Source organism: Anser brachyrhynchus, assembly GCF_964034855.1.
Source record: "Anser brachyrhynchus genome assembly, chromosome: 4".
Taxonomy (NCBI): Eukaryota; Metazoa; Chordata; class Aves; order Anseriformes; family Anatidae; genus Anser; species Anser brachyrhynchus.
The window spans coordinates 48,993,458-49,020,166 of NC_137698.1; the positions used below are offsets into that span (position 1 = coordinate 48,993,458).

The 26,709-nt window shown below is 39.7% G+C and overlaps 2 protein-coding genes across 2 annotated transcripts in view; one reads left to right on the forward strand and one right to left on the reverse strand.

Moving 5' to 3' along the window:
• Positions 1-3,747: 3,747 nt before the first annotated feature.
• The window catches only part of RASSF6 (Ras association domain family member 6), a 128,806-nt gene continuing 105,844 nt past the window's right edge, over positions 3,748-26,709 (forward strand). Inside the window, exon 1 of the mRNA XM_080591534.1 lies at positions 3,748-3,848. The gene's annotated coding sequence lies outside the window, so the exon portion shown is untranslated. The remainder of the gene's footprint in view (positions 3,849-26,709) is intronic.
• Positions 17,133-25,429, reverse strand: LOC308194922 (uncharacterized protein). The gene is made up of 4 exons (XM_080591550.1): positions 23,933-25,429; positions 21,953-22,079; positions 21,717-21,800; positions 17,133-21,061 (listed from the first exon to the last, which is right to left on the reverse strand). The coding sequence occupies exons 1-4, from the start codon at positions 24,327-24,329 to the stop codon at positions 21,037-21,039; spliced, it is 633 nt and encodes a 210-aa protein (XP_080447676.1). The 5' UTR covers positions 24,330-25,429; the 3' UTR covers positions 17,133-21,036.

A 26,709-nucleotide genomic window follows, 5' to 3' on the forward strand; every position in this document is an offset into this window, starting at 1 on the left:
GTATTTCCTTTTATTTCCTTTCAGGTAATCCTGAAAATGAAGTAGGTTACTTGAAAGATATATATATATGTACGTATATATATAAAGAGGAGGTAATATATTAAAAGAAAGAAAAGTTAAAGAGGATAACAGAGAACATGACAGGGAACTGAAGAAAAAAAATAACACATTAGTACTAAAAATTGGTATTACAGAGAAGAGAATTCTGTCAAAAGTTTCCTTTTGTCAAGGAAGAAGAACGTTGTCCACTCACTTTTTTTTTTCTTCTTTTTTTTTAATGTATGGTGTATACTTGATGACAAAATTTGGAATTGTTGCTGTTAAAGATTTCCACAGACAAAATATCCAACAAATATTTCTCTCACTAGTTAGTACACTAGAAAAGTGGTTGTATGATAAGTATTTTTGGTAAAATTTGCTATTCCAGTTGTGACTGAAAAACTGTTTTAGATCAAAAGTACATGAGTTACAGAGCATTTGGCAAATACAGGTGAGTATATTCTTATATTCAGTGATGATAAACACAACAACAACAACAGAAAAAGAAAGTTATCTACTATCTTTTGCAAACTCATCTTTTATATCAGTTGGACTCCTGCAATTCATATCAACCCCTAAAGACATATAAAACCAGGTATTCGATACCCAGTAATATGAGGATGAAACCTTTTTTCTTGTCCATAGTTGCCTAGTTAGGCCTTAGACCCTATTTAAGTTTAAAACTAAAATATCACGAGTTGTTTTTTTTTTAAAATAAATTAGCTTTTGCATCATATTGGCCATCTCAGCTTTGACCTTGGGGCTACATCTATTAATAATTACCAAAAAAAAAGCTATTTATATCAGTGGTTCGCACCACTGCCTTTTCCTATCATTCCTGGAAAAGGATAATCTGAAAATCCATGTCTGCTATAACAATACTTCAATCTAACAGCTCCCAAAGCAAAGCCTACAAAAAGTGACCACATTGCTATTGCTAAAGGTGCACTGAATACATTACATAGAAAACCTTATATAAATACTACAATAATAAAAAATAGTAGCATATTGTCCACACTGAGCTGATGAAATTGGTACAAGAGACAAAGCTGAAAATATGCCATTTTATTTGCCTAACAGTTAAAGTGAAGTTAGGCATTGGCAGCTGTGAAAAGGTGGGTACTCTTAACAGGTTGCTTCAGAGCGTGTTATACTTTGTGTGTTTTTATGTGCAAATGATAACAGGCTATAATTTTAAAATACTGCTTTGGGTATTAACAATCCCATCAATCTAAAAATATCTCTTAATAATTGTGTCTAAATGGGAAGTTGATTTTTTATTATTATTATTTTTTTTTGGTATTGAAGCCATATGACCCTTCTCTCATCTTGTAAAAACCCTTATCAGGAAACGTAGCTTAAAAAAAAAAAAGTTGAATAATTTCTTTTTATATAATTTCTTATTATATCCTGGAGGAATATTATATCTTTGTTCACTGCTCTGTTTTTTTCTTCTCTTTTTTGTCTTCCCAGCTGCTGTGTATTTGTGTAAGATAAAGAGGCTGAGAAGAACCACTTTTTTTTTTTTTTTTAAGAAAAAAAATGAGGCTTACTTTAGGAAAAAAATAAGACAAAAACATTTTTCCTCTTAGGCAGCTTTGTATTTAAAGAAAATTATTTATTTACTTATTTATTTATTTAACTTTCCAGCCATTCTTTACTATCTCTGCCCCCCTCCACCCCTCGCCTCTATTTTTAAAGAACACCGATATTCTGGATGAATTTATTTCTGTACTTGCACAAAGGGATGTGCTTTTCTTCCCTGGTTTTCGAGGTCATGCTGGAAACTAGCCACCAGGAGGCGGCATTTCCACGCGTTAGTCTCGGTTTACGTTGTTGCCTCGTACTGGCGTCTGCTGGTTTTTAGGATCTGGAAGAGAAAAACGAACCTTGAAGCACAGGCAGTCGTTCAAACCCCCCTTTTCCTTATTGTCCTGCAACTAGTAACAGTCTTCAGGCTACCAGTCCACACAACATGTTTAGAAAAATCTTGGCTCAAGTACACAGTTTTAAGTCATGAATTGAAGAAACAAATACCTTGCCAAGTCTATTTTAATGAGAATTTTTTATCTTAGTTACTTTGACATACCTTTCTTAGACGTCAAATCAGTAAATCAGTGCTCTCAGAGCACTCAGGAAGGCTTGAGCCCTCACAGAGCGATCAAGTTTATGGATAGATTGGGATCAAATTTTGAGCAAAGTTTCTGGTGTTACTTTTAAAAATTAAATACAATAGGGATAATTAACCACAACAGTATATGTTTATAATGCTTTTCACAAACTTTATTGGATCCTCTAAATGCATGTTTGGATGGAGAAACAAGGAAATTATTTTGATTTGATTTTAAATCATACAACGGTCCGTCCTACTACAAAACCATTAATACCTAATAATAACTACTATTATTATTACTAATAGCTATTCCTAAATAGCAGCAATACCCAGATTCTGTAGTCTATTTGCAAAAATACATAATAGTTTGACTTTTTCATCTTTTTTTATTCTTAGCCAAAGAATCCAAGTAGCCTGTTTGAATCACAAGGAATGTAAAATGTGCTATAAATACACGCAGATTCTGCTCAAATGGTGTGATTTCCCAGTCGAGTTTAGATTGGGTAAATTTGCAGTAGTCTGCATACTTGTTCTGCCACAACTCTTTTTGAATATCTTGGCTCTGTACTTACAACTCAGCCCAAGTGAAAACAAGGTATCTAGTCAGTGCTGCCGCTCCTTGCTATGAGTGCAACAGCAGGAAGCATGGATTTTCAGCCTTGGAAAGCTTCTCTTAAGCTTTGTTGACATATGTTAATTGCATTTGTATTCTTTTTATGTTATTTCCAAATAATCATTAACAACAATAAACATTGCCGAGACTTAGCATGTGGTTTAACGACACAGCATAAATTATTTCTGATAAAGGGATCTTCCCATGGGTCTTACATTACAGGTTGTTCTCAGAAAAAAATGCCCATGAAAATTGTTTTTCTGACAACGTACATCAACAGAACATAAAACCAGCATTAAATATTGATTTTTACTTCAGTATACTCATATAGTTAGCACTGTTACTGAAGCGAACATGTTGTTATGAGTTTACATCCAAGTAAGTTTTCACTGAAGTCTCCAGCATACCCATCTAGTTATCTTCATTCTTGTCACTTGCTAAACTGTTCGTCAGCTGTCTTTGTTTTTGAAGCCCCTAGAACTCATCTAGCCACTAGACAGCTATGTTTTTTGGCAAAACACTCTTTTGTTCACCATCCCAGGATGTAGCTTTATCTCCAGTTTATTTATATCACTCAAAAAAATGGAAATTCTAAAGACACGTCACAATTTTCAACAGCTTTTTCAGGTCAAACATTTAGAAAAGATGTTGGTATAGCTACAGTTATCTGTATGAGAATCTAAGCTCATGGCATTTGCTTTATGAAAATATATACTGTCCCAAGTCTTCTACAAAATTATAGACATTCCAAAATACCTGTCACATGCATATTGCAGTTACTATTGCCTTATATACCTCAACAGTTTCACCGTCTTTTATGGGAGGGAATGAGTGACTTGGCAGCAGTAATGTGCCAGTGGTACAAAGTTCCCTTTTTTTTTTTTATCTGGGTTTTTGGTTTTTGTTTTGTTGGTTTTTTTTAGAGGCACAAAATTTCTGTCGAATACAGGATTGAAATTCCATTGCTGACTATTCTTTTTCCTTTCAGGCAAGGACAGATGGTCCCTTCTCATGTTTCATTTCTGAGGGCTGAGAGGTGTTTCCTTCTGAATGCGCAGCAGAATGCTGGTCTTTATGGCTGAGGTGAGTAGCTGATCAAACATGATGAACAGGGCTGCAAATGGCTTAAAGCTATCTGGGAAAAAAATACAAATACTGTGGTGGGTGGGGGCTGCAGAAAGACACAGGCAGATTAGAATTGCATTGCCAAGTTAATCTCTGAGCACTCTTCTTTTTGGAAGATACCTTGATGTGCTGATGGGGATTGATAAATCGGAGTCCAGGGACCAAGGGATTTGGGTGCATCACTGTTGGAGAGCTTGTGTGCTGGCAGCTGTCTGTGATCACCAGGAGAATTACAGGAAAGCACTTAAAAGAATCTATGAATATGTGCAGCTGAACTTGGGTGTTCTCTCTTTGAGAGAAGGGCATGGGAGAAAGCTTATGAAGAAATTTCTTGTAATGTTCTGCTTTGCTTTAAGTGTTAAAAAAAAATGAGGTCTATCTTAAATGATTGCATGGTAGTAGAAATATGGTTTAATACACTTATGATGAGTGCACTGTTCCTGGAAAGCAGAAAACACTGGTCAAAATCAAGGTGCAATCTGGTATATTACACAAAAATGGCTGGACAATGAATAAATTGGTCTTTTAAGAGCAAGTCTGTAATCAGTGTGTTTCTCAGGATCTACATTTTTTTTCTTTCTCTGTATTTTTAAAAAAACTTCATTAATATAATTAGATTTTCCTTGTTCTTCAAACTGGACTATTTGCCACTTTAATTTAGATTTAGACTTAATTTAAAGTTAATATTCAATGAGGAGGAGAGGAGTAGCCAACTTCTTGAAATAAAATTAGCTGGTGTGGGGTATATCATATTTATTGTCTAGGTACTACAGAAACAGCGTTTTTCTGGAAACTGATATGAATCCAGCACTTTATTGAAAGGTCACCAATATAATAAAAGTTATAGAAGAATGTATGCAAAACATCCTAGAAACAATTATCAACAATCCATTAATGAGGAGCAACAAATATAGGCATCAAGTACAGCATCGTACCTGAGATTACATATTTCGGGTAGGTATCAGAAGTAAAGCTGTGCTGCTAGCAGGTAAGATGATTACTAAGGAACCTCTGGGCTGGGCTGAAAAGTCATATTTATGCCAACGCACCAATCAGGAAAGATAAGGACAAATTTATCCTTAGTATAACTCTCTTAGGTTAGTGGATGACTTTTGCTTATGATGCCACCTGTTTCACATATAAAACAAAGATGTTTTATCTTCTCTGTGCAAAACCATTTCTGTGCAGAGCATAAGAACCTGCTTTTTTTGTTTAGCCTGACTCTGGAAAGGAAACCCCTTTAACTACAAGGCCTTCACTGAGAATGTGTTTTGCTACTTCACTGAAATAGTACTGGCAAAAAAAAAAAAGCAAAATCCAAAGCCTATAATAATTGTTGCTGGTTTGTCAAGTGAGTTTCTACGTGCTGTTCAGCTCATTTTGGGAGATACTTTCTGTGTTGAAGAGGATGAATGCATCTTCACGGAAGCAGGCATCCCTCTATTTTTAAGGCTAAATAGAGTGTTCTTTACAAGAAATTATCCTGGCCTCCTACAGAGGTCATTACAGAGAACAGACACATTATGACAAAGACTTACTGTGCTGAGGGGGAAGGCTCCAAAGAGGCAAGGAAAAACAATTGGCTGGGAATTAACTTCATGGCTTAAAAAGGAAAAGAAGTTAACTAAAACCAGGTGATAGCTACAGTGTGCCACATGCTTTTGAAACCTCTCTACATTCTGACTTAACATCCCATTTCCAGGGAACACGGCTTAGTTCAGGAACACAGAAACCAAAACCAACCTCTTAACTCCAGCCAAAATAGTGTTAGCAGTGCTCTATAGTTAATTATCTTGGGAGTGGCTGGAGTAGCTATGGAGGATTACTTCTCAATTCGCTCTTGGCAGAGAGATGGACTCACTAATTTCCAAGATTGTTTCTGTCTCTAATTTCTCCTAGTTTCCATCCCCACAGTGAAAATAACAGAAAATGTCTTTATTTTGTTTCTGATTCATGTACAGGTACAACAGTTACCAGCTATTTGCTATTTTTAAATTGTTTTTACCTTCAGATGAAAACTCTGAAATGCAAATTTGAAGCAATTTTAAGTGCTGCAAACTCAGCATTTATTTTTCAGAACTGGAGCAAGTGGTGTGCTCAGGTAACCTAGAAAGCCGATGGCATCCTGGCCTGCATCGGGAATAGTGTGGCCAGTGGGACTAGGGAAGTGATTGTCCTGTTGTACGTGGCACTGGTGAGACTGCATCGTGAATACTGTGTTCAGTTTGGGGCTCCTCGCTACAGGGACACTGAGTTACTTGAGGCTGTGCAAAGAAAAGCAATGTGGCTGGTGAAAAAAACTGGAAGAGAAGAGTTATGAGGAGTGGTTGAGGGGGGTGGAGTTGTTTAGTATGGAGAAAAGGAGGTTGAGGTGAGACTTCATCAGGCTTTACAACTAGGTGGAAGGAGGTTGCAGCAAGGAGAGTGTAAGTTTCTTTCCTCAGGTGACAAGTGATGGGACATGAGGAAATGGTTTCAAGTAGTGCCAGGGGAGATTAAGATTGGATATTAGGAGGAATTTCATCATGGAGAGGGTGGCTAGGGATTGGAAGGGGAGCCCAGGCAAAGTGGTTGAGTCCCCATCCTGGAGGTATTTAAGAGATGTGTGGTCATGGCACGAAGGGACATGGTTTGGTGATGGGACTCGGTAGGCCAGGTTGAACTTGATGACCTTGAAGATGTCTTCCAACCGAAATGATTCGATGATTCATATGGTAGCAGTAACCATCTTTGAGTACTCCTCTAGAGTAAGTAATTTCTAATTTCTCAAAGTATTCTGCTTCCAGAGTCTGCAACTATGGATAACAAAACAATTTCCTAGCTGTTCCTTGAAATATATATTTTTTTTTCAGCTAATCAGGCTTATTACAAAACTGTGCAAAGACTATCACAGTAATCACCCAAAGCTGGAACTTTAAATGGAAACCCTCCTTCCAGTTCCACGTTTCATGCCATGAAAAACAGCTGCAAGGGTTCAATCCAGTTTTAATTTGCAAAATTAGGCTTAATGTGACTGTGTGTTTGACTATCCATAGGCATATATTTGAAGTTTGGAGAGTACTGTCAGGCTTATCCTTCTTTATGCTTAGTACTTTTAGAGTTGCAAGAACTGATGACAGAAGGTCCTAGGTCGCATGGAGAGTTTGAAAAAAAGGGAGGCTTTTTATGTCTTGTTTTCCTAGCATTTATTGTTGGGCAATGTAGTCCCATGCTGCAAGTTGGGTGGGAGGCAAAAGTCCAGGGTTGCACAAGAACATATATTTCCATTGGTGTTTTAGTAGATTAGCTTGTATGTGAAGAAAACATACGACATAGAGAAGGAGGGAAGAATTGCAGCAGTCTTCACTGATCCACAATTTTCAAAAACAGCATACAAACTAGCAGCTGTTCCAAGTGGTAAATTACCTCTGTCAGCTCTTTAGGGAAACTGGTTGTTGGCAGATTTTTTGCCCCACTCTTTGATGTGTACCAGGTAGTCAAAGTAAAAATTCTGCCGTGGAGACTTGTGATTTTGCAAATGGCAAAGTTGAGTGGTTAAGTGAAACTGCATGTAGCTCTGTCTGGAATTTGTGCTACTTCTGAGACAGCGTTGCTAACAGGACAGTGATGCACTAAAGTCTGTTGAGTGGTGGCCAGTACAGGCAGGACTTTCTCAAGGGTGTGGAGAAGGAGCAGAAATCTCAGGTCGCCTGTGAATTGCAGGAAAGGAATGGTGGGGCAGAAGGCAGGAGAACACGCAGCATATTCATGGATGTGGATTGGTGCTGCCAAGGTTGGGGATGGAGGTTGCTTACCTGTGGTAGTTCCCAAGTGCCAGTGATGGAAACAGCTTTTTATATACCTGGGTTTCTTTTCTCCTTGTTTATCAAGACACAGAGTGCTTTGGTGTTGCAACACAGTAAGGCATCACCTATACTTGTGCCTGTTTTCCACAAGAGAGATGAGGAGGGACTAAATCCAACTTCTCTTAACTGTGGCAGACTGCTGAGTGAAGTACACATTAATTTCATAAGAACAGCCACTCCAGATGGGATGGAAGACCCACCCAGCCCAGCCTTCTCTCCTTTGATGGTAGCTAAAAACTTACTTCTAGAAAAGAATAGACCAAGTGTGGGGCAAGAATTTCCCAGAATTGCCCCTTTACTGCCAACAATTCGTGTTCCACAGACTTCCTGAGCTAGTCTTTAGATTTTTTCTTTTTTCCATATGTCTACACGTTATCCATAGGAGATACTTGTAAGCTCCTATTATTTGCAACATCCTTGGCTATGACTTAGCCACATGTTATGTGATTAACCACCTTTCTTTGGTTTCCAGCTCTTTGCTGCAATCAGGCTGCTGAGCACATCTGTGTAATTCTGAGGCATTAAGACACAAGAGATTGAATGTGGGCTACTTGCTTTAGTGGCCTTTCAGTATAAATGTCTTTATGTGGCATTGCTCTAAACAGAATTTCCTACACTCGTAGGGCTGTTGCAGTGCTCTCCCAGGAGAGCCATGTTTGTTGCTCTAACCTAAAGGACTGGATTTGGGGCTTTCCTGCCCCTCATGCAATAAACCAAGCAGCCATGCATCCCTCTGGCATGCCCTGTGGAGCCTCAATCACAGTAAATCCATGTGATAAAATTTGTGTGTATTAAACCCTGAATGCTTTTAAGCAAACCAGTTAAGGGTAATTGTGAAAATAAACTGAACGAGAAATGAGTAAATTGCAGGATACACAAAGCAGAAGTGTGTAGTTTATTTCATAATTGTTTCTGTATTGTTGTATTTGTCATAACCACATAATGCTGTATCAGGCTTCAACAGATGTAGTAACCAGGCAAGTGGCACTGATCCAAGAGAATAATGGGAGCCGTTCTATTTTGCCCAGTGTCTGTTTAAGGGAGGGTGTGTGCATTTGGCATGACAGCTACATCTAAATGTTTTGTGCAGGAATCAATCCACTCTGTAGCAGACAAATGGGACAGAGTAGAGAACCGAGTGTGTTGATGCGATAAAAAAGTCCTCTATTTACTTTTCTGTGCAAGAATGCTAGTTTTGAATGAACTGAGTAGTTCTTCTGGCTGTTCAGCACAAGTAACTTTCCTTAATGCCCATCTAATCGTGTTTTTATCTCCAAAGGAGATTCAAAACGCAGAGTGTCTCTTACATTTTAAAGAGGGCTTGCTACAACAGAAAAGCTTTGAAGTAAGACACCTGAGTATCAGGCCTCACATGATTCTTATGAGTTTGGAAAGAACTGGTGCACCCTCAGCTCAGCTCTTTGGAAAACCCTGGTGTTACTCCTAAGACCCAGTTCTATACTCCTGGACTGTACCTCTGTCCTCATCTCTGTCCTACTGACTTAACTACTGCCTGTGTGTGGAGAAAGATTTGCGAGATAACGTGTAAAACTTATGCCAGGAGACCTTTTTGCTGCTAGAGATTTATAAAGTATGAAGGAGACCTTTTTGCTGCTAGAGATTTGTAAAGTATGAATGGCTAGCGTAAAGATGGTTGTCAAGGCAAAAGTTAGGAGTGTAATTCATGTGGGGGTGGTATGCACTCTGTGTTGGAGTCATGGTGTGAGGAAGAAAATAGCTTTTAGGAACTAGTATATTTTTTTAATTGCAAGGGACATTGGCAATGATTTGACTGCATTTAAATGTAAGCAGGATATGTGAATCTTTTATTTTGCCGTCTGTGGTTCCTGGCTTGGGTGGGCAGGAATGATCCATTAAACACAGTGGGAAATTTGCAGTGGAGACTGGCTGAACTCCTTCAAGACAGCTCCAGCTGAACTGGGAAAGAATTAGCTGTTCTATTAAGGTCAACTGCATGATTTGGTGCCACTTGTGGTCTTAAGTATAAAGTGCTGGGGTTTTCAGCATTGAGGTCCAGTAGTTCTAAGAAATGTGAATGGTAAAGTTAAATTTAGGGCAAGGTTTTATGTTGGGGTACATTAAACTCTGTGGAATTCATGTTCATTAAGGTTAATAAGTTTGCATAAACGATAATGAACAAGCACATTTACATGGGTGTGCATTCTCTGGTTTAAAAATATTATGTGTGTAGAGAGCTGTTGAATAGTATGTGTGTAGAGAGAACAAGAGCCATTTATTTTAAATCCCCCTTGAAAATGAATTAGAAAAATTCTGCAATTACCAACCTAATTTACACAATCTGACCACAGTGGGTATTTCCTAAAAAACACAATATCAGTCACCTACACAATGTTCAGCTTCAGCCAGCTGTGGTATACAGGACTTATTTTCACTTTCTTCAGCCTTTCCAACTTTGTGGTAGTGGCACAGCGGTGGATAATGTCTGGAATTTGACAGCTACTTACAAAATCCTTTCGATTTCCTCTTGAGAAGGTGAGGGCAGACACAACTGCACCCTAAAAAAGCTCTGGGAACATAACTATAGGAGCATAAGCCCTAACACGCAGACAAGCTTTTAAATAAGTTGTGTCCAGCAAGTGAGGTAGATGTGCTGGCAGAATAAAAATGCTCCTTACGGATCTGCAGTCCTTGCCGTGGCTTCTTGCAGCACGAATCTCCAAGGTAGCTTTCCAGAGGGATGCAAGCAGCAGTGTTGGTGCTGTCATGCTCCACTGCACCCCCTCACCAAAGATGCAACTTTTCCTGACAGCACAGGGTTTCTTATCTTAGACAAAAATGCTGTCCTGAGCAAAATAATGTTTGTTTGTTTGTTTGCTGTTTTGTTCGTTTTATTTTTAAATCTGCTTTCACGTTACTATTTGAGTAACACAACTGAGTCAGGGAGTAAATTTCTTCCATGTTCCTAGATGACTCAACGCTTTTTTACCATTCTGAATATAGATAAAACTAAATATTTGATGATGTGGAAAAAGTCTTTTTCTATTCCTTATACAGTTAAAAGCTTAAGATTTTTTATGCCACTCTTTAATGTATGTTTCAGAAGCATGAAGGAAACCAATCTGAACTGCAGCTTCTTCAGGTCCTGAATGTCAAGCAAAGGGTTTTAAGCACATAAAGATAAGAATAACATAGATGTGATTTATCCTGCTCTGGATAAACTTAGCCAGAAAGGAAATAAGTTCTCAGTGTCTGAAACCACAAGATATTTACAGCAGGGTTCTGTTGCTGAAGTTGAAGCATATGGGCTCTGTCAGTATAGCAAATCGAGAAATCAGATTATTTTATTGTTAGTTTCTGAGTTTTGTAAATACAGTTACACTATTTAACTTCTTGGGTAGGTGTTAAAGTAGAAGACGATAGCTATTTTCTGAACTGTAAGCCATTATGTAGAATTCGAATGATTCTGACCCTCTTTGAATTGATGCACTTCAACAGAATCATCTAAAGCTTCAGAGAGCAACACTCTCAAATGCTGAGCCAACCAAAGGTGTTCCTGGTGCAGTTAGTAAGGGTGTTAAAGTTCCAAACAGATGATAAACTTTAATGTCCATGTCTAATAGCACTGTAAAAACTCTACTTGTTCTGGAAGTGACACCTTGCTTTTCTAAACAGAGAAGCATGAAGCCAAACTAGAATGGTATAACTGTGATATTACTAATTGTATTGGGATTGTTACAGATGTGAAACTGGGCTTTTTCTTACTTGCAGAGTGGTAAGTATGAACTGGAAAAAGCCATTTGTATTTCAAAATCACTGCCATCAGTTAGTGATACCAGTAAGCTCATGCTTTAAGTTCATAACCCATGAGCTCACTCAGCCATGTAGACTCAACCGGCTTTTTGTCTGGCTTAGACTTTTATATGCTTACATCACTTCTAAAAATGACATTTATTCGAGGAAGTTCTTGAGGCTATTTTGAACCTTTTATCTTAAATCATAATTATTTTTCTTCTTTATTCTGCAATCCATCTCCCCATTAGACTAGGGTTTTATCTAAGTAGGTCTTTAAGACATGGCAGCTCCGATGTTGCTCATTTCAATCTTTAGTTTTTTATCCAACCACAACATTACCAGGGGGATAAGTATGTGTCAGGGGGTACTTGTACTTTCAGATACAACTCAGCTGTCATCAAAAGATGTGACTAAAACCTTCCACGTATGAAAATCCTCCAGAGCAAGCATGTGGACAATTTAGTCTCAAAAATAATTTGTCTAACAACACTGTAAACCCCCACAGAAAAGTAGAATGTCAGGAGAGATGGCAGCCAAACTTGATCAGAACCTGCTACCCAGTTCCTGTCCATTGCTGGGTTTAAGGCATATAATGCCTTCCTACCATTGCAATTACTACTATTTATGTGCCATGTAAGGAAAACTTTGCTAATATTTAAGAGATGATGACTCGTAAATAGGGTGTGCCTTTGGAAAAACCCTGAAATGAAAAACTGCTATTGCAAAGAAGCAGGGAGAACTGGTATTTTCCATCGTTCAGTAAGCTAGTCACAGAAAATGCTGATGAGTTCATTCACGGGACAAGTATTTAGTATTTATATATGGCAATCATGAGACAAAAGCATCTGCAGGTTACGTTCGCTTGTAGTTTAATTCTATTGACTTCATTGAAGCAACCTCTATGTTGAACTTTACTGTTTAATATCAGTATAAACAGGAAATTTGAGACTTTTCTAATAATGCAAGGGTAATATTTCACACCTTGTGACTGAGATATATTGTATGTCATGTGGGGCAGGACAGAAAGTCATTGGAAGAGTAGACAATTCAGATCATGGGAAAAATCCCATGAGATTTAAGAACTCTTTTACTGCAAGCTTTGTCATGGCATAGCTACTGAAGAAGAGCTCTAGAGAAGTCTTTCTCTTCAGTACTAGCTTACCTACCCTTTAAATACCCAACATTCTCTCGCAGGGTGTGAAAATAATTTTGATAATATAGAAAAGATTTTTGAAACCACCAAAGGCCTGTTGTAGTTTTGTACAGAAAAGAGTGCTAAGGTACAGCTCGGTGACAAAACAAAAACAGCAGGACTTTGCTGTAGTGCAACCCACATGCAACCCTTCTGCTAGAAAAGTTTGTGTCGAGTAAAGTGAAAGTAAAAAGAAGTGAGAACAGAAGTTTGGTGGAAATTTATGTCTTGTCATGTGCTTTACTGTATTTCTCAGTAGGAAGCTTATCTCAGCTGGATGGTAAGAGAAAAAACAGTGGGAGAGTTTTGTGTTCTGTTTAGGATAAATGGATTGGCAAAGAACACATTTGCCAATACACTTTTTTATTCAAATCCCTGCAATGTTTCATTTCATTGACAAGAGCAGATTTTTGTGTCTGTAAGAAAGATTCCTGAAAATGCTGATCTGCTGATTTGAAGAAGTGGGAAGACAGTCCTTCAGTGTTATACAGCATTAGAAGAGAGGAGACCTTGCTCAAAATTCTGGGATATTTATGACTTCAGTTTCCCCATCACTAAACCACAGGTGATTATAGGTCTTTACCTCCTGTAGAGTGAAGATTTGGTTCTTCATTGTAGCAGGCTCTGAAGTTTTCTAAGAAAAATATCTTTTTGGTCGCACACATCAGTATGGAACTCCATCAGTGTACTAACGTGATATAGAGAAATGTGGCCTGCAGTATGAAGTGGTTTCAGTGTTGTCGTTGAACTGCGGCATTTTATCAAAAATACAAAACTCTAGTGGACAGTTAAATAACCTGGGTATTTTTGCTATATAGGGAAGTAGAACAGCAGGCTGGCAAAGGCTTTTTGGTGTAAATACTTATTCCTCCCAGTTAAAGTAGCTGGTCTAATAAAGGTATTAGTGTTACCAATAAGTTAATAAGGATGTTATCACCAAGAAATCTTGTCTTGAAGACCAATAGACATTTGTTCCTTCTGACATAGTGACGCACTGGACAGAAGTACCCATTCCAAACCCTGGGTGCTGGAAGTCAAAATGTAAAAATGAATCCCAAATGAACCCCAAAATTGCATTTCTTTTCTGACTTTGACTGAGTGTATAAATGAAGAATTACACGCATATTCATCATTTTAATTTCATACGGGCTATTTTTATTCAGCATGCCCCAAGCCTGAAAGGTGACTTTTTATGAGTATACTATTTTCCTTGCAGTGAATCAGTATTTCCCACATAATTTCCTACAGCTGGCATCAGAATGGCACATTTCCTTGTGACGTATGATGACATGGGTAACAATTTAGAGCGCCAAAACTAATGCTCTAGTTAGTCAGGCCAGTGCAGACAGGAACAGGAAGATTCCACACCCTTTAAGGAATCTTTACTGTTCCATTCTTTTCCAGATTTCCTTCTTGGTTTCTCATCCTTCTTTCTCTTCCTTTCAGTCTGAACTTGTCCAGCTTCTTTGGATCAGTTATCTTCATTAATCTCCTGTTCAGCTTTTCGAAGAAACTATTCCTATCAGCTCTTTCTGTGAAACCTGTATTACTTGAGCTGGGATGTAACATGTAGCTGGGAAGTAGAGCACCTTAGAATGCAGCCCATTGAAGGAGGTAAAAATGCTGCAGCTAACTTTGCTGAGGTATTGATCTAAAGACTTATGCAAGGGTTTCTCTTCTAGAATTATTGGTGCTTTCATTCTCATTAACTGGATCCATTTCAGAATGCTGACCTCATTCATTTGCACATAATTTACTAGCCTTGCAGTCAACATGCTAAGCCCTTTGAATTCAGAAATCTTCTGGTGACCGCTTAGTCCTGTTTTTTCATAGAGCAATTTCTCCCGTAATTCACAAGAATCATAAAGTAGCTCATATTATTAAAGCCTCAAGTTATCCAAAGGTGGCACAGAGTGCAAAACAAAAGAGGATGCAACATCCTGAATATGGCTTTACAACATGGATTTCAGCTAGTCTGGTCTGAATGTGATCTCACCCTGGTACTATGCACTCACAGGCATGCTCCCACAGCAGTGTTCAATCTGATGTCCAGTCTTACATCAACTTGGCATTAGGGACAAGAACAAGAATGCTGGGAGAAGTGCAGAAATCAGACTCTGCAGCTACCTTCCTGTTAAAAAAAAAATATAGTGGTACATGAGTGGTGCCATACTTCAGGCTCCTAAATATCCCTGTTGGCAGCATGGTGTAATGTATATTTTTCTGCTGGCACCATTTGGTGTTAATATTTAAGTAGTGAGTGTCCAGGGAGCTCTGGCTAATTGTTTTCATTCTCCATGCCAATTTACTCAGGACCAATATGATCTCATAACTTGGCCTTGCTTTTTGATGGTTTCATGTCAGTGACAACTTTATTACTGAGAAAGGGCAGATGGAAAAGGTACCCTGAGATGGTGTCAGTCTGAATACAGACAATTTGTTAGTGATTGGATGCAGTAGGTCAGGTTGAAGGTTGGACTTGATGGACTCGTTGGATTCTTCATAGAGACAGAGAGGTTTCTTCTTTCTGCTACGACTGCAGGGGCAATGGAAGTGCCAGGGTGAAATCCCTCTTCCCCTTCTAAGGAACAGAGGACAAAACAACAGGCCATCAAGTTCTGAGTCCTCATTCAATGGGGGCTACACATTTAGAAGTACAATCCAGGAACATACACGAGAAGTCCTTCTCCTCTTACTTGACACATGTTGGCAGAGATGACTCCAAGTTTTCATATACTTAGGTCTTTCCCACAAAAAAAAACCAAAAACAACAACAACAACAAAATAGTTGAAGGCAATAAGGGCATTACCAATGTCCTAAGGATCTGCAGTACTAAGAATCTCAAATACTGAAGAATTAAATAGAAGTTACTTTTATCAGGCAAAGTATCCCCTTCTGGCCTTCTGGACCCAGCTGTTGTTTGTTCATCTGACTTGGAAAAACATTCTTTGTGTTCCACATCTGATAGTCACATAGGAAACAAGCCTCAGAAGACTTTTCTGTGCTGTTGAGGATAACATTTTATCTCCTCTGGTTTCTCCTTCCTGACATTTCTTCAGAAGAAGGCAGAAAAACTATTCCAGAGGTGATTAGGCAATGCATTTCAAGGCTGATAGATGTGTCTGTCAATCGAATAAACCATACTGAACTGCATGCTGGTTCCAGGAACAAGAAAACTCAATTCAGATCAGTGGAAGAAGTTTCTGAAATTGTATGTTTTCTGTAGTTTACTTGACATGATTAATTCAAGGAGAATTTATGCACCAGTCCTAACACGGTTCCTGTGCACAGTAATGGTGCAATCTTTCAGATTATTTTCATTCTTCCTCATCATGCTGTGGTGTTTCTAAGTCATCCTTCCACAGTGGAAACTATAGTTTCCTTTTTTTCATGCTGACATTGCCATTCATATGGCCAATCTAGAATATGAAATCAGCAGCATGAGGATTGTAAGATTGACTCAGCATACTTTGTGAAACAAACTGCTTTGTTTTATTGCCTGTTTCATTTCCGTAGGTGTATAGGGGAGATTTTTTGAGCTCTTCACACGCAAGCTGACAAGTATCCTGTAAATGTCATGGCATTTCAATAGCCTTAGGACAAAAGCAGAAGAGCAGCTGCATCACCATCTCATTACAGGTTCATCTAGAACAGTATCTTGACACCCACAGTGACCAGTAAGGCATGCTTAGGAAAGAATAGGGAAAACATATAAAGATACTTTACACTTTTAATATTCCTCTGTATTTTTCTAGATGTCAAGAATTTGCAGCTGAAGAACTTCTTGAGCCAAAGAGAGCATCTTTGTGTTGAGTAAACCTTATAGGATTTTCAGTGATGAATTTGCTTAATCACTGTCTGACCCCCTGTAAACATCTAGTATCCACAAATTAGTGTAGCAAAGAATCCCACAGCTTAACAATTAGATGTAAGGAGAACACATTCCTTTAGTTTCTCCTGAACCTGCCACTGGCTGCCTTCATTTTTTTGGCCATTTTTCTTTTAGATTGAAAGCAGTGACTTCCTTGTTCACTTTATGCATGCTATTTGCAACATTACAAAATTTTGTCACATCTCTTTTCCAGGCTGAAGAGGCATATTCTGCTTGGTCGTTTCCCATCCCATAATCCTTATCATCCTCTGAACCTTATCTACGTTTACTGTACAGACAGACTGATGCCCTTCCTGCTCTCTGCCTCCCACTGTTAGCCAGATCACCTCCCAGTTCTTTGAAACCTGGGTGTTTCAAAACTGTAGCTTGTGCCTGTTCTCATTTGCAATGCAACAGCTGCATGATGATCAAAGTGCCATCAACACTGCCAACTCTCACTCATCCTCTCCGGGGTGATTGCTGCGTGTGGAGTGATGCTTGGCAGCTTGTGTGCTGACTTCAGGGAAATGGTTTGTGTTACATATTGCAGGTCATGCTAGTGCGTTCCTATAGTGTTGTGGGTTTGTTGTTGTTATTTTGTTTTGTTTTAATTTAGGCATTGCTGGTATTTGTACATGTATATCTCCAACTTATTCTCCTAAGTACAGCCTCCTCACAGTACGGTGAAATCCTTGCAGAACCAGTTCAAGGCTTCTCAGCCATGTAAACAGAACTGATTTTTGCTGTCCTAAGGAAGAGGAACCAGGACTGGAACTGGGCCAGGAGGGTCTTGCTAGGGGAAGGAAAGGGGATGTTGTAGGCAGACAAAGAGCTTGGGGTAACCCTGGCAAAAAGCTTGCTATGCCTTGCTGAGCGCTGTGGGTGGGAAGTCCTCCCCCTCCAGTAGCTGTCAGTCCTGCACACTCTGTTTCTCTTTCAGCAGCTTGCCTGACCTTCCAGGAAACAGACCCCGGGCCTTGCTACTGTCCCCAGCACGCTTCTTCCAGACAAGTACTACTTTGTCTGCGGTTTAAGTTGACCTTGACTACTCAGCTGTTTCCTTGAGGCACGTTTTATGTATCCTTTCAGCCACTAAATTGTTGGCATCACTATGTGAAAACAGTAGATGTGGACCTTCTGATGTTTTGCTTTCACCTTGGAGGGTAACCAAAAGCATTTTTGTGGAATTTTTCAGTGTATTTTCAGATCCGCTAGGTATGTAGAGGTCTGGGTTTGGGTTTGTGAATTGGCCTTCTTACCAGTTCACTTCAGGGCTGCAGTTTTTGTCTTCTATGCAATCTGGAGGTGTTAAGGTTCAGGTGTAATAGAGGCTTGATCTGCATGTCAGCTGCTCATCCTATTGGAATATCTAGTTTTAAAGAAATACCCCTCTAAGGTCTTAATGCTTCAGTTGCTTTTGTACTTTTTCCAACATATTTTATTTATGACCACATAATTTTGTCATTTGGACATCCCTCCTTTTTATGTAACTGATCACCAAAAGGCCGCTGTTGCTATGAAGGTCACAAAATACTAAAGGGACAAAGTTTTGTGACTTTGCTGCAGTGTCTCATAAAATGCAGATTGTTTTCCTTGACATTGCCATAGAGCAAACACCTTTCCATCCCACTGGCTGCGTTATCAAGGGCAAAGAGCTCAAGACGGCAGCCAGTACCAAGAGTACCTATACGAAAATGGACTTTTTCTCATGTTTTTTTTCTCAGAAGTCCTCATAAATAGAGGGTATCTGAAGCACACCCTCTATTTCTGGAACACAAGAACTGAAATGAGGAGAGCTCCCTCCTGCTCTTCTCATTTCAATAAGAGGTTTGTCCCCCACTTTCAGCTTAGAGAAGAGGAGATTGACGTGCAACCTCATGGTAGCCTGCAGCTTCTTCCCGAGGGGAGTGGAGGGGCAGGCGCTGAGCTCTGCTCCCTGGGAACAGTGACACGATCCTTGTGCGTACCTCTTAGCTCAGGATATTCTAGGATTCTAATTCTCATATCCCATCGAATGCTAAAAATATGCCTGTAGCTGTGTCACTTTTAGGCTGGAGTGCAACATTTTTTTTGTCACAGCTGCTGAAAGACCAAAAGATTTGCCACAGAATTGTTTTTCTGCTTCTTGACACATTTCATTTACCATCACAGAGACCAGAAGTTCTTTCCCTGAGAGTTAAGCCACATCTCAAAGGAATATTGCAGCTCTCTGCCTACATCCTGTCTTGCATCATAAAAATAAGCCTTGTTTTCATTCACATCAATGATCTTTGTAAGGCAGACTGTTTACAAAGGTCTGTTATGTGTGGATGACCATCTACAACAAATAAAATGCCAGGAAAACAACCACAACAAACTGTGTTTTTAAAATCAGCATCATCATTTCATGGCAAGATGAAGATTTTATCTAGAAGATTATTATTTATGTGCAAGAAAGATTAGCTTAAATCAAAGAAGTCACAGGGAAGAACTCTGAGAGTGCCTAGAAGACTTCATATTCTGCAAAGAGATGAAATGGGTTTACATTGTCGAGAGGAGCTATGGGGACTTTTTGCAGGTACCTTAATGGGAAAAATCTATTTATGCAGCAGGATTGAAATGGAAAAACATCAAGAGATTTTGCATCAGTGCTGGGTGAAAGTACATTGGAAGTTAGAAGAACTTTTCAAGTATCTGCAAGAATCTTTCCAATGGCAGATGTGAGGGCAGAGACCTTAATTAAATCTTTTTAAGATGATGTCCCAGAGAGGTGAAGCAACATCTGGTATCGGATGTGTTTTTGTTTCTTACGGGCTTGGAAGGAGATTCACTTGCTGTCTCTGTGTCATAGTTATGCTGTATTAATCTTCTGTGTCACTGCAGTCACTGGCTGTCTGCAGAGATAAAAACTGGAATCCAAGATAGCAGTTTTGGGTGCACAGAATGACACAAAACTGTGTTTATCAAACATTTTTCACTAACAACTCCTACTGCAATGTGAATATGTGCTCCATGTACCAACATGTGCTTTTGGCAAAGTAAACTGATCAGAAAGCTGCCTCATGTTCAGTAAAGCTGAAAGAAATATTCTTTTAATCCAAATACTGATGAAAGTATCAACAATTTTGCTTCTAACTAATTGACTAGATCAGCATATTTTTCAGTATATTTGGAAAAAAATTATTCTTGCTGAGCTATCTTTTCAATTACATTTACATGTAAGTCTTAGTGGCAAACCTGTTCTTTTGTTTTGTTTTGTTCTTTCCTTTATTGAGTAGTCAGATAGACCTTAAATAGCCCCTCATGCTAAACAGCTGAGAAGTGAGCTCTCAGCTGTGTTTGGAGACCAACAATGTTAGTATTCAGTGACAATATCATGATCTCTTACATACACAAGAACCAAAAATGCATCTGTGTTCAGATGGGGAAAGGGTACTTCTCACTTTGAAAACAAGATAGTATTCAAATATGTTATTTAAATGCATTTCACCAAGTCTTTCCATACTGAAAATAAATGTAAAATCTATTTTTTCCCTGTAAGAACAGGCACAGCAATTCAGAAAATTATACACGGTCTTGTATTTATTATAAATTTTGTTTTACATTTCAGCCCCTGGTGCATTATGAATAAAGCCTCACAATGGTTTGCAGGTGGCAAAACTCTGAGCATATTTGAAACATTAAGATATTTCATACACATTTTCTTTACATTTGAATGGATGGCTTCTGAAAACCTAAAAACCTTTTATAGAGAAGAACCCTTTCGAAACTGACAGTATTATTGCAGTCATGCATGGACAAAAACCAAAATAACTATGACTATGGTTTTAAGGTTAGAGATGTATTTAATGACCATGAGACCAAAAAAATAGGTTTTAAACACTAAAATCTTACAGCATTTATTTCACTTCAATTGATCATATTGCCTCTAAGCAAGCTGCTTACTGATATCAAGAAATTCCTTTTTTCCTCTATCTCTCTCTCCCTCCTTCTTTTTAATACATTCACTAAGAATCTCCTTTGGTTAATTCCTCATTAGTTTGAAAACTACAGCTTTCTTAAACTAGACAAAACCCTACTTTGTAGTCCTTCTGAATGAAGCTTACAGATGGTTTGAAGCTTACAGATGACTTGGTATTACCACCAGTTCGGTGACATCCACATCCTTGGTGTAGCTAAACCTGTGCAGGTGTTTCCAGCTGACCGATGCGATGCTAGGCTAGGGTTTGGCTAGGATATTGCTTTAAATGCTCTGCGGTTAAGCACAGTGTAAAATTTTGTGATAAAATATGAGAGCTTGCTTGTGTTGTGGCAGCCTACTGAGCCCAGCAGTTTCCTTTTGAAAATAAACAGTTTGTGCATGGATAGAAGTGAGGACAGAAAAAATTAAAGTAAGATGATGAATACCTAGCACTGGAGACACTGAAAGGCTACTGGCATTTCCGTGCAGCTTTTGCTTGTTTGCAGAGATGCCTCTCTTTTCTTTACTGATGCTGTTTCTTGGCTGAGCTGCAATGCAGACATTGTAATGAATGATAGAAGGCACAACACAGTGAGATTAATTTACAGACATCAAGAACAGTAAAAAACACTCACTCCTGGTAGAAAAAAAAAAAAGTAATTATTTTCTTTTTTGTTTCTTTTTAGTTGATTGTAGGTTTAAGTTGCACTGGTGGGAAGTCACTTGCAACTATTCTACACTAAGGTTCCCTAGATAGCTGTTGCGTGCAATTTATCTCTGAGGAGATGCATCCATCCACAGACACAAGAGAAGCTTGTCCTAGTGACCAGTAAGGCAGTGCTGAGCAGTGCTCTCGTATCTCTACCGAGGCTATCCCTCCAGAAAGCCCAAACATTGCCCGTGGCATTGTGGAGCTGAACGCAAGCCCGAGGAATCCTAGACCAACATACTCATTTGAAATACGGGATGGATAACATTTAGTGTGGTTGTTTGCTTTAAATTACAGAGATATATCCAGTAAGCCTTGTTTCTGCCTTGTCCAAAGATCGACTAATTCTAGTCCTTCCTTATTCCTAGCCTTGCATTTCTCAAATGGCTCTCAGAGACGGAGTGCCAAACATTGCCCTCACATTGATGTTTCTACCAGAGAAAACATGCCCTTTGGTGGAATAATTCCAGTTACTAGGTAATCCTGACAGCTACCTGTGTAGAATCCTGTTAATTATCATCTTCACCCATTTTGCCTGGGGATCTAAACAGATTTGCTGGCTGTTCTTCAGTGTTGCTCTGCAACGGAACAAACATTTCACTTTAATTAATGTTAGCACCAGAAGAGGCAGGCGGAGGACACAGACAAGGCTGAAGGTTTCAAGCTTAAGGGCTGCCAACTCTTCAGCGTTTACAAGCCGTGCCTTCCATCACCTGCTGACTTTACTTACATGATTTCCACAGCCTTGCAGTGGGGGCCCTTGGGAATGATTTCCACGTTGGCCAGGTGCATAGGCAGCATTAATCGTCTGACGTTCCGGATGCAGTGACACCGCAGCTCCGCTGCCAGCATCATCTCTGAGAGGAAAGGAAAGGGAAGCTCATAATGTCTGCAGACTTTGCACAGGTAACAATGAATAAGCTCCTGTTGCTGCCACAATTCTCTTGGCATCTCACAATATCAAGTACAGTGAAAGGCTACGGCAAGTTTGGGGGCCCTGTCTTAGGAGAGGAAGAAGAAGCTAGCCAAAGAGGCCGAAGGCTGCTCTTCATGAATACAGCCTGGAGGTGAAACCTGTTTGGGCTAAATTTCTGCATTGGCACCTGGTGTGAGAGAGCCACAAACGTATTTAGCTTAGAAGCTTGGCCTCAGAATCAGGCTGCAGAGGAAGCCATGTGGTGTAAGTAGTAGGAGCAGGAAATCTAACTGGCTTTGGGATGAAGTTTAATTGAATTGTGACACATTCCCTACAGCTCCCAAGTCCACGGATCTGCTGTTGCCTGACAGTCCTTCCAGCCCCACATTTCCATAGCAAAGCAAGAAAAATGTTAGCCCAGCTTTAAAGATTGGGCACAGAAAGGTGATGGAATTTCCCAGGATCACAAGCCATAAAGCCCAGAGCTCTCCCAGCTCCACCCTCCCAGCTCCCGGCGGACACCGGGATATGTTCCTGTTTTCAGGTCAGACAGCACAGGGTTAAAGTGTACAATCACAGCTCTCACATTTCTTCATTTTTCCTGCTAAGGCAAGCTAGAGCTGCAGCCTGCAATTCCTGACACTTGAACTGTGGAATATATTTGAAAGGGAGGCTCAGTACTTTTCAGGGCAGCATCAACGAGCAGCAAAGATAAGCTCCAGATAAACAGATGGTGGTGGGAGGACAGAGACTCTTACTGAGATGAGCAGGGCCACAGAAGCTGAAATCCCATTCAGTTCACCAGTTGTCTGTTACTGTGGATAGTATTTACACCCCTTAATACCATACAGCTCTGCCCTTTACCTCACCCTGTGCTACTTCTTGTACCTTGATACGATCATCCACCTATTTCCCTTCTTCACTTATCTTCTGGCCAGCTGAATCCTCCAGTGGTTCTTTTGGCTGACCAACACCTCCCTCCCTACCTGACAGAAAGCAGAAACAAAGGCACTTGAAAGTCAAACACCAGGAAGCACAGAGCGTCACTGCATAGCAGCAGCATCTTTTCTTCTTTGGGCTCAACAGAAGAAAATAAGTTTCCAAAGGTGGTGCCAGAGCTTCACCATGGATGTGTATGATGATACTGGCATCCTGTTAACCAGCTGTCCAGCCTGGAGATTGGTCATAGCTTATCCAGCTCTGTTCTGGCCCAGGAGAGACTGTACGTGTGCCATCCCAACGTGAAGCCAGGATGCATGGACTTCCATGGTGCTGAGGCTTGGGAGCATTCCAGACCCCTAAACTTGGCAAACTTTCTGCCCACAAAATACTTTCTGGACTATCCCAGCAGACTTTGCTTTTGTTTACCCTCATGCTTCTCCGGGAAGAGCTTTAACAGATTGGTGTTGATTAGAAATAGATTAACTCAAATTAAGTTGAATATTCCAGGCTTTAAACTCAGGGGCTGTTATTATAAAAACAGCGTGAAAAGTCATAGTGATGAAACACGCCACAGTTATCGCAGGATATAATTTCTCAAGCCTTGGTTCTAATCTCATTTTTCTCAGAATATTTAAGGGACAAATTTTCAATGTTAGTGCATCTCTACTAGCAGAAGAATAATAGGAGACAAGAAATAGGCTCACTCTGACAGTTTGTGGATATCTTTATCTTGACCTGCTACCTTGAAGACAGTGTGAGTTTGGAAGTCCTACACACCTTGAAAATATTGTTTAGTTCAATCATATTGCAGAAGAATTGAAATATAAAGGAAGATAAATTCAATTTTCTTACCAGGAAAGTTGCCCATAAAAGCAAGAATCAGAAGGGAGATTGCAATCTTGGTATCCATGACTGCTCTCTGTGCCTTCTTATGGTGAACTGAAAACAAACTCGGCTGCCTCCAGACCCACATGGGACTGCTGACACTGCTGCAGGATTTGCTTTGCAGGCACAAGTACATACAGATGGAATTGCTCTCGCTCCTGCCTTTTGCCACAACCAGAAGAAGTAGTGGGAAAATCTGAGATGAAACAGCTTCTGCTAACATACCTGTAAGCGAGCAGCAAGCTGAAGCCACTGGGCTTGCTCTGATTCCTTTAATTCCAAGAAAACAGTAAGATACTAAAATGCTTTCTTTATAGGGTTGAACATTGTGTGCCTTGCCCTCTTTTACTTTCAGCAGTGTCATTCAGAAGCGAGCACAGTGGAATCAGTGGATGATGTTCAGACAAAGCTGATGTGAGAAGAGATTGAGACTCTGTCTGAGGTGAGACAGATACATTGCGAGAGAGTAATGGAGAAATGCATGAGATGCATGAGTATCTGAAGTCTGAGCTTTTCAAACATGCTGGCTAAAACAGTGAAGAAGGTATGAAGCTTCATTTGCTGCCAACATTTATAGCTCAGTACTTGCTTTGTTTTCGCTCAGTGAAATACAAGGCAGAATTAACTTTGTAACAGAACATAGGCAAAAATCTGGATAATTGTGTTATTGGGAAAGAATAAAAATAAAATAAAGATATTAAGGAGGTGTGAGTTTTCAACACCTCTGAATATTACGCACTGTTTTAGAAAGAACTTAAAGCCATGTTTAACTTTGTCATTCCAGGTAGTAACAAAATAAGCTCTCCTTCCCTTCAATAGGAACTAATAATGTGTAGTTCACTAAATGAGGATTTGATTTTATTGTGCAATACCACAGATACACACACAAACCAGCTGTGGAAATGCTGGGAACAGCCACCTCATGGTCCCTCCTGTGCCCTTAGCCCTCCTTGGTATTACTCTCTTCTTCTCATTCAGGAGCAATTTAATTCCTTCTTGTGAGTCCCTTTGGATTTGCAAGCACAAAGAGGTTGTCCCTCTTTATGCTTGTGTGTTTAACCCTTTTGAACACGTCTCTTTCTTTCAGATCTCGTCTTCCCACTTCTTTGTTTGTGTTCCTCCAGAGAGGAAAATGAGAAGAAAAAAAAAAAAGAAAGAAAAAAAAAACATGTGTTAGCCACATGGCTAGTTGCTCTCTCCATGTCTATGACCAGACATGTGCACTGCACGCTGCTTGCAATCCCAGTCCAGCCTTTTCTTCTGCCATAATGAATTGCTGGTGATTTTACTATGCCAAAAATACTGTATTCAGAAGAGGCACTCAGTTCTACCCAGTCTATATATGAATGTTTAGAATTGTCATGCGAGTGAACGATAGCTCACAAAATGGACAAATAATGTTTGTGGTTTTCTGTGCACATTTTCATGTTGTGAAATTGGTTGCTTCATGAAATGACTAAAATGTTGGTAACTTTAGAAAATGACTAAATAAAAGGTAAAAATGTGAAGAAGTACCTAATTACCAGTATTTTTGCTTTTGAAGTTAAAATACAAGAACATTTCTCTGCAGTATAAATTTAGAAAAGCTTTTTTTTTTTTCCAAAAACATCCAGTAAGGCATGCCACTCTGCACATCTATGATAATGCTCACAGCTGAGGCTATTTCATAAAGCAGTGGAAAACTTTATTTTTCTGTGAGTAGTTCCCCATGGAAAAGTATCATTATTTTCTCTAAGGAGCAAGATAAAAAACTTGTTCCAGGTGTATCTTTACATACGTCTTTGTGAGAAATTGCTAACGCTTCATGTGAAATAATTTTTCAGCTTTGGTTCATATGTTGGTTTGCATGGAGTTTGGCTTCAATCCTTTGTAACAAACATGGTGGTATGTTTTTGTGGTTTCAGCAGGCCACAACTGCAGGACTACTCTGCTATATCCGAACACCTGTGTGACCTTGTAATACTCGCATTTTTGGAACTGGTGGAGGAACGTGCACCTCCTGGTTGGGTAACAGCAACCCAATGGGCTTGTTACCAGCACCTGAAAACTTACAATCTCAAGCTTGTCCTTAAAGGGAGCAAGGCAAGCCATAAATTTGGGAACAGGAGAGTGATTTCTGGTGTGAGACCAGCAGAGGAGTATCCTGTGGGATTCCTCAGTGAAGCAGGAAACACCTCTGCAAAATGAGCAAGGCTGGGCACTGGGGATGGTCAGGAAGAGGGATGTGTGGTTTCAGCGTGATAGTACGGTCCGCTGGAAACGTGAACTACATTGGTCCTGTCTTGGAAAGAGGCACCCACTTCTGTGGTGGTCAGGCTGCTGGAGAAAAAGACAGATGGAAGATGGAAGGAGGGAGAGAGGGAGAAGCCAAGGGTAACTCTGGTTCTGCAGCCCTACATGGTGGGAGTAGAGGTGAGTGTTGTGGTTTAACCCGGTCGGCAGCTAAACACCACACAGCCGTTCGCTCACCCTCCCCCCTCCCTCTCTGGGGTTGGGGAGAGAAACGGGAAAGTGAAGCCGGTGAGTTGAGATAAAGACAGTTTATTAAGACAGGAAAATAATAATAATAATAATAATAATAATAATAATAATAATAATAATAATAATAATAATAATAATGTGTACGAAACAAGTGATGCACAATGCAATTGCTCACCACCTGCTGACCGATGCCCAGCCTATCCCCGAGCAGCCGGCCCCCCACCCCAGCTAGCCACCCCTATATATTGTTTAGCATGACACCA

What these genes read in the sequence shown, in the direction of transcription:
- LOC308194922 (XM_080591550.1), bottom strand. Translation starts at nt 24,329, where the DNA reads ATGACACTGCTGAAAGTAAAAGAGGGCAAGGCACACAATGTTCAACCC. An exon ending in TGCAAGGCTGTGGAAATCAT is followed by an intron (nt 21,801 to 21,952) that starts GTAAGTAAAGTC and finishes GTTCCGTTGCAG; the next exon opens with AGCAACACTGAAGAACAGCC. An exon ending in ATTAACAGGATTCTACACAG is followed by an intron (nt 21,062 to 21,716) that starts GTAGCTGTCAGG and finishes TCTGCATTGCAG; the next exon opens with CTCAGCCAAGAAACAGCATC.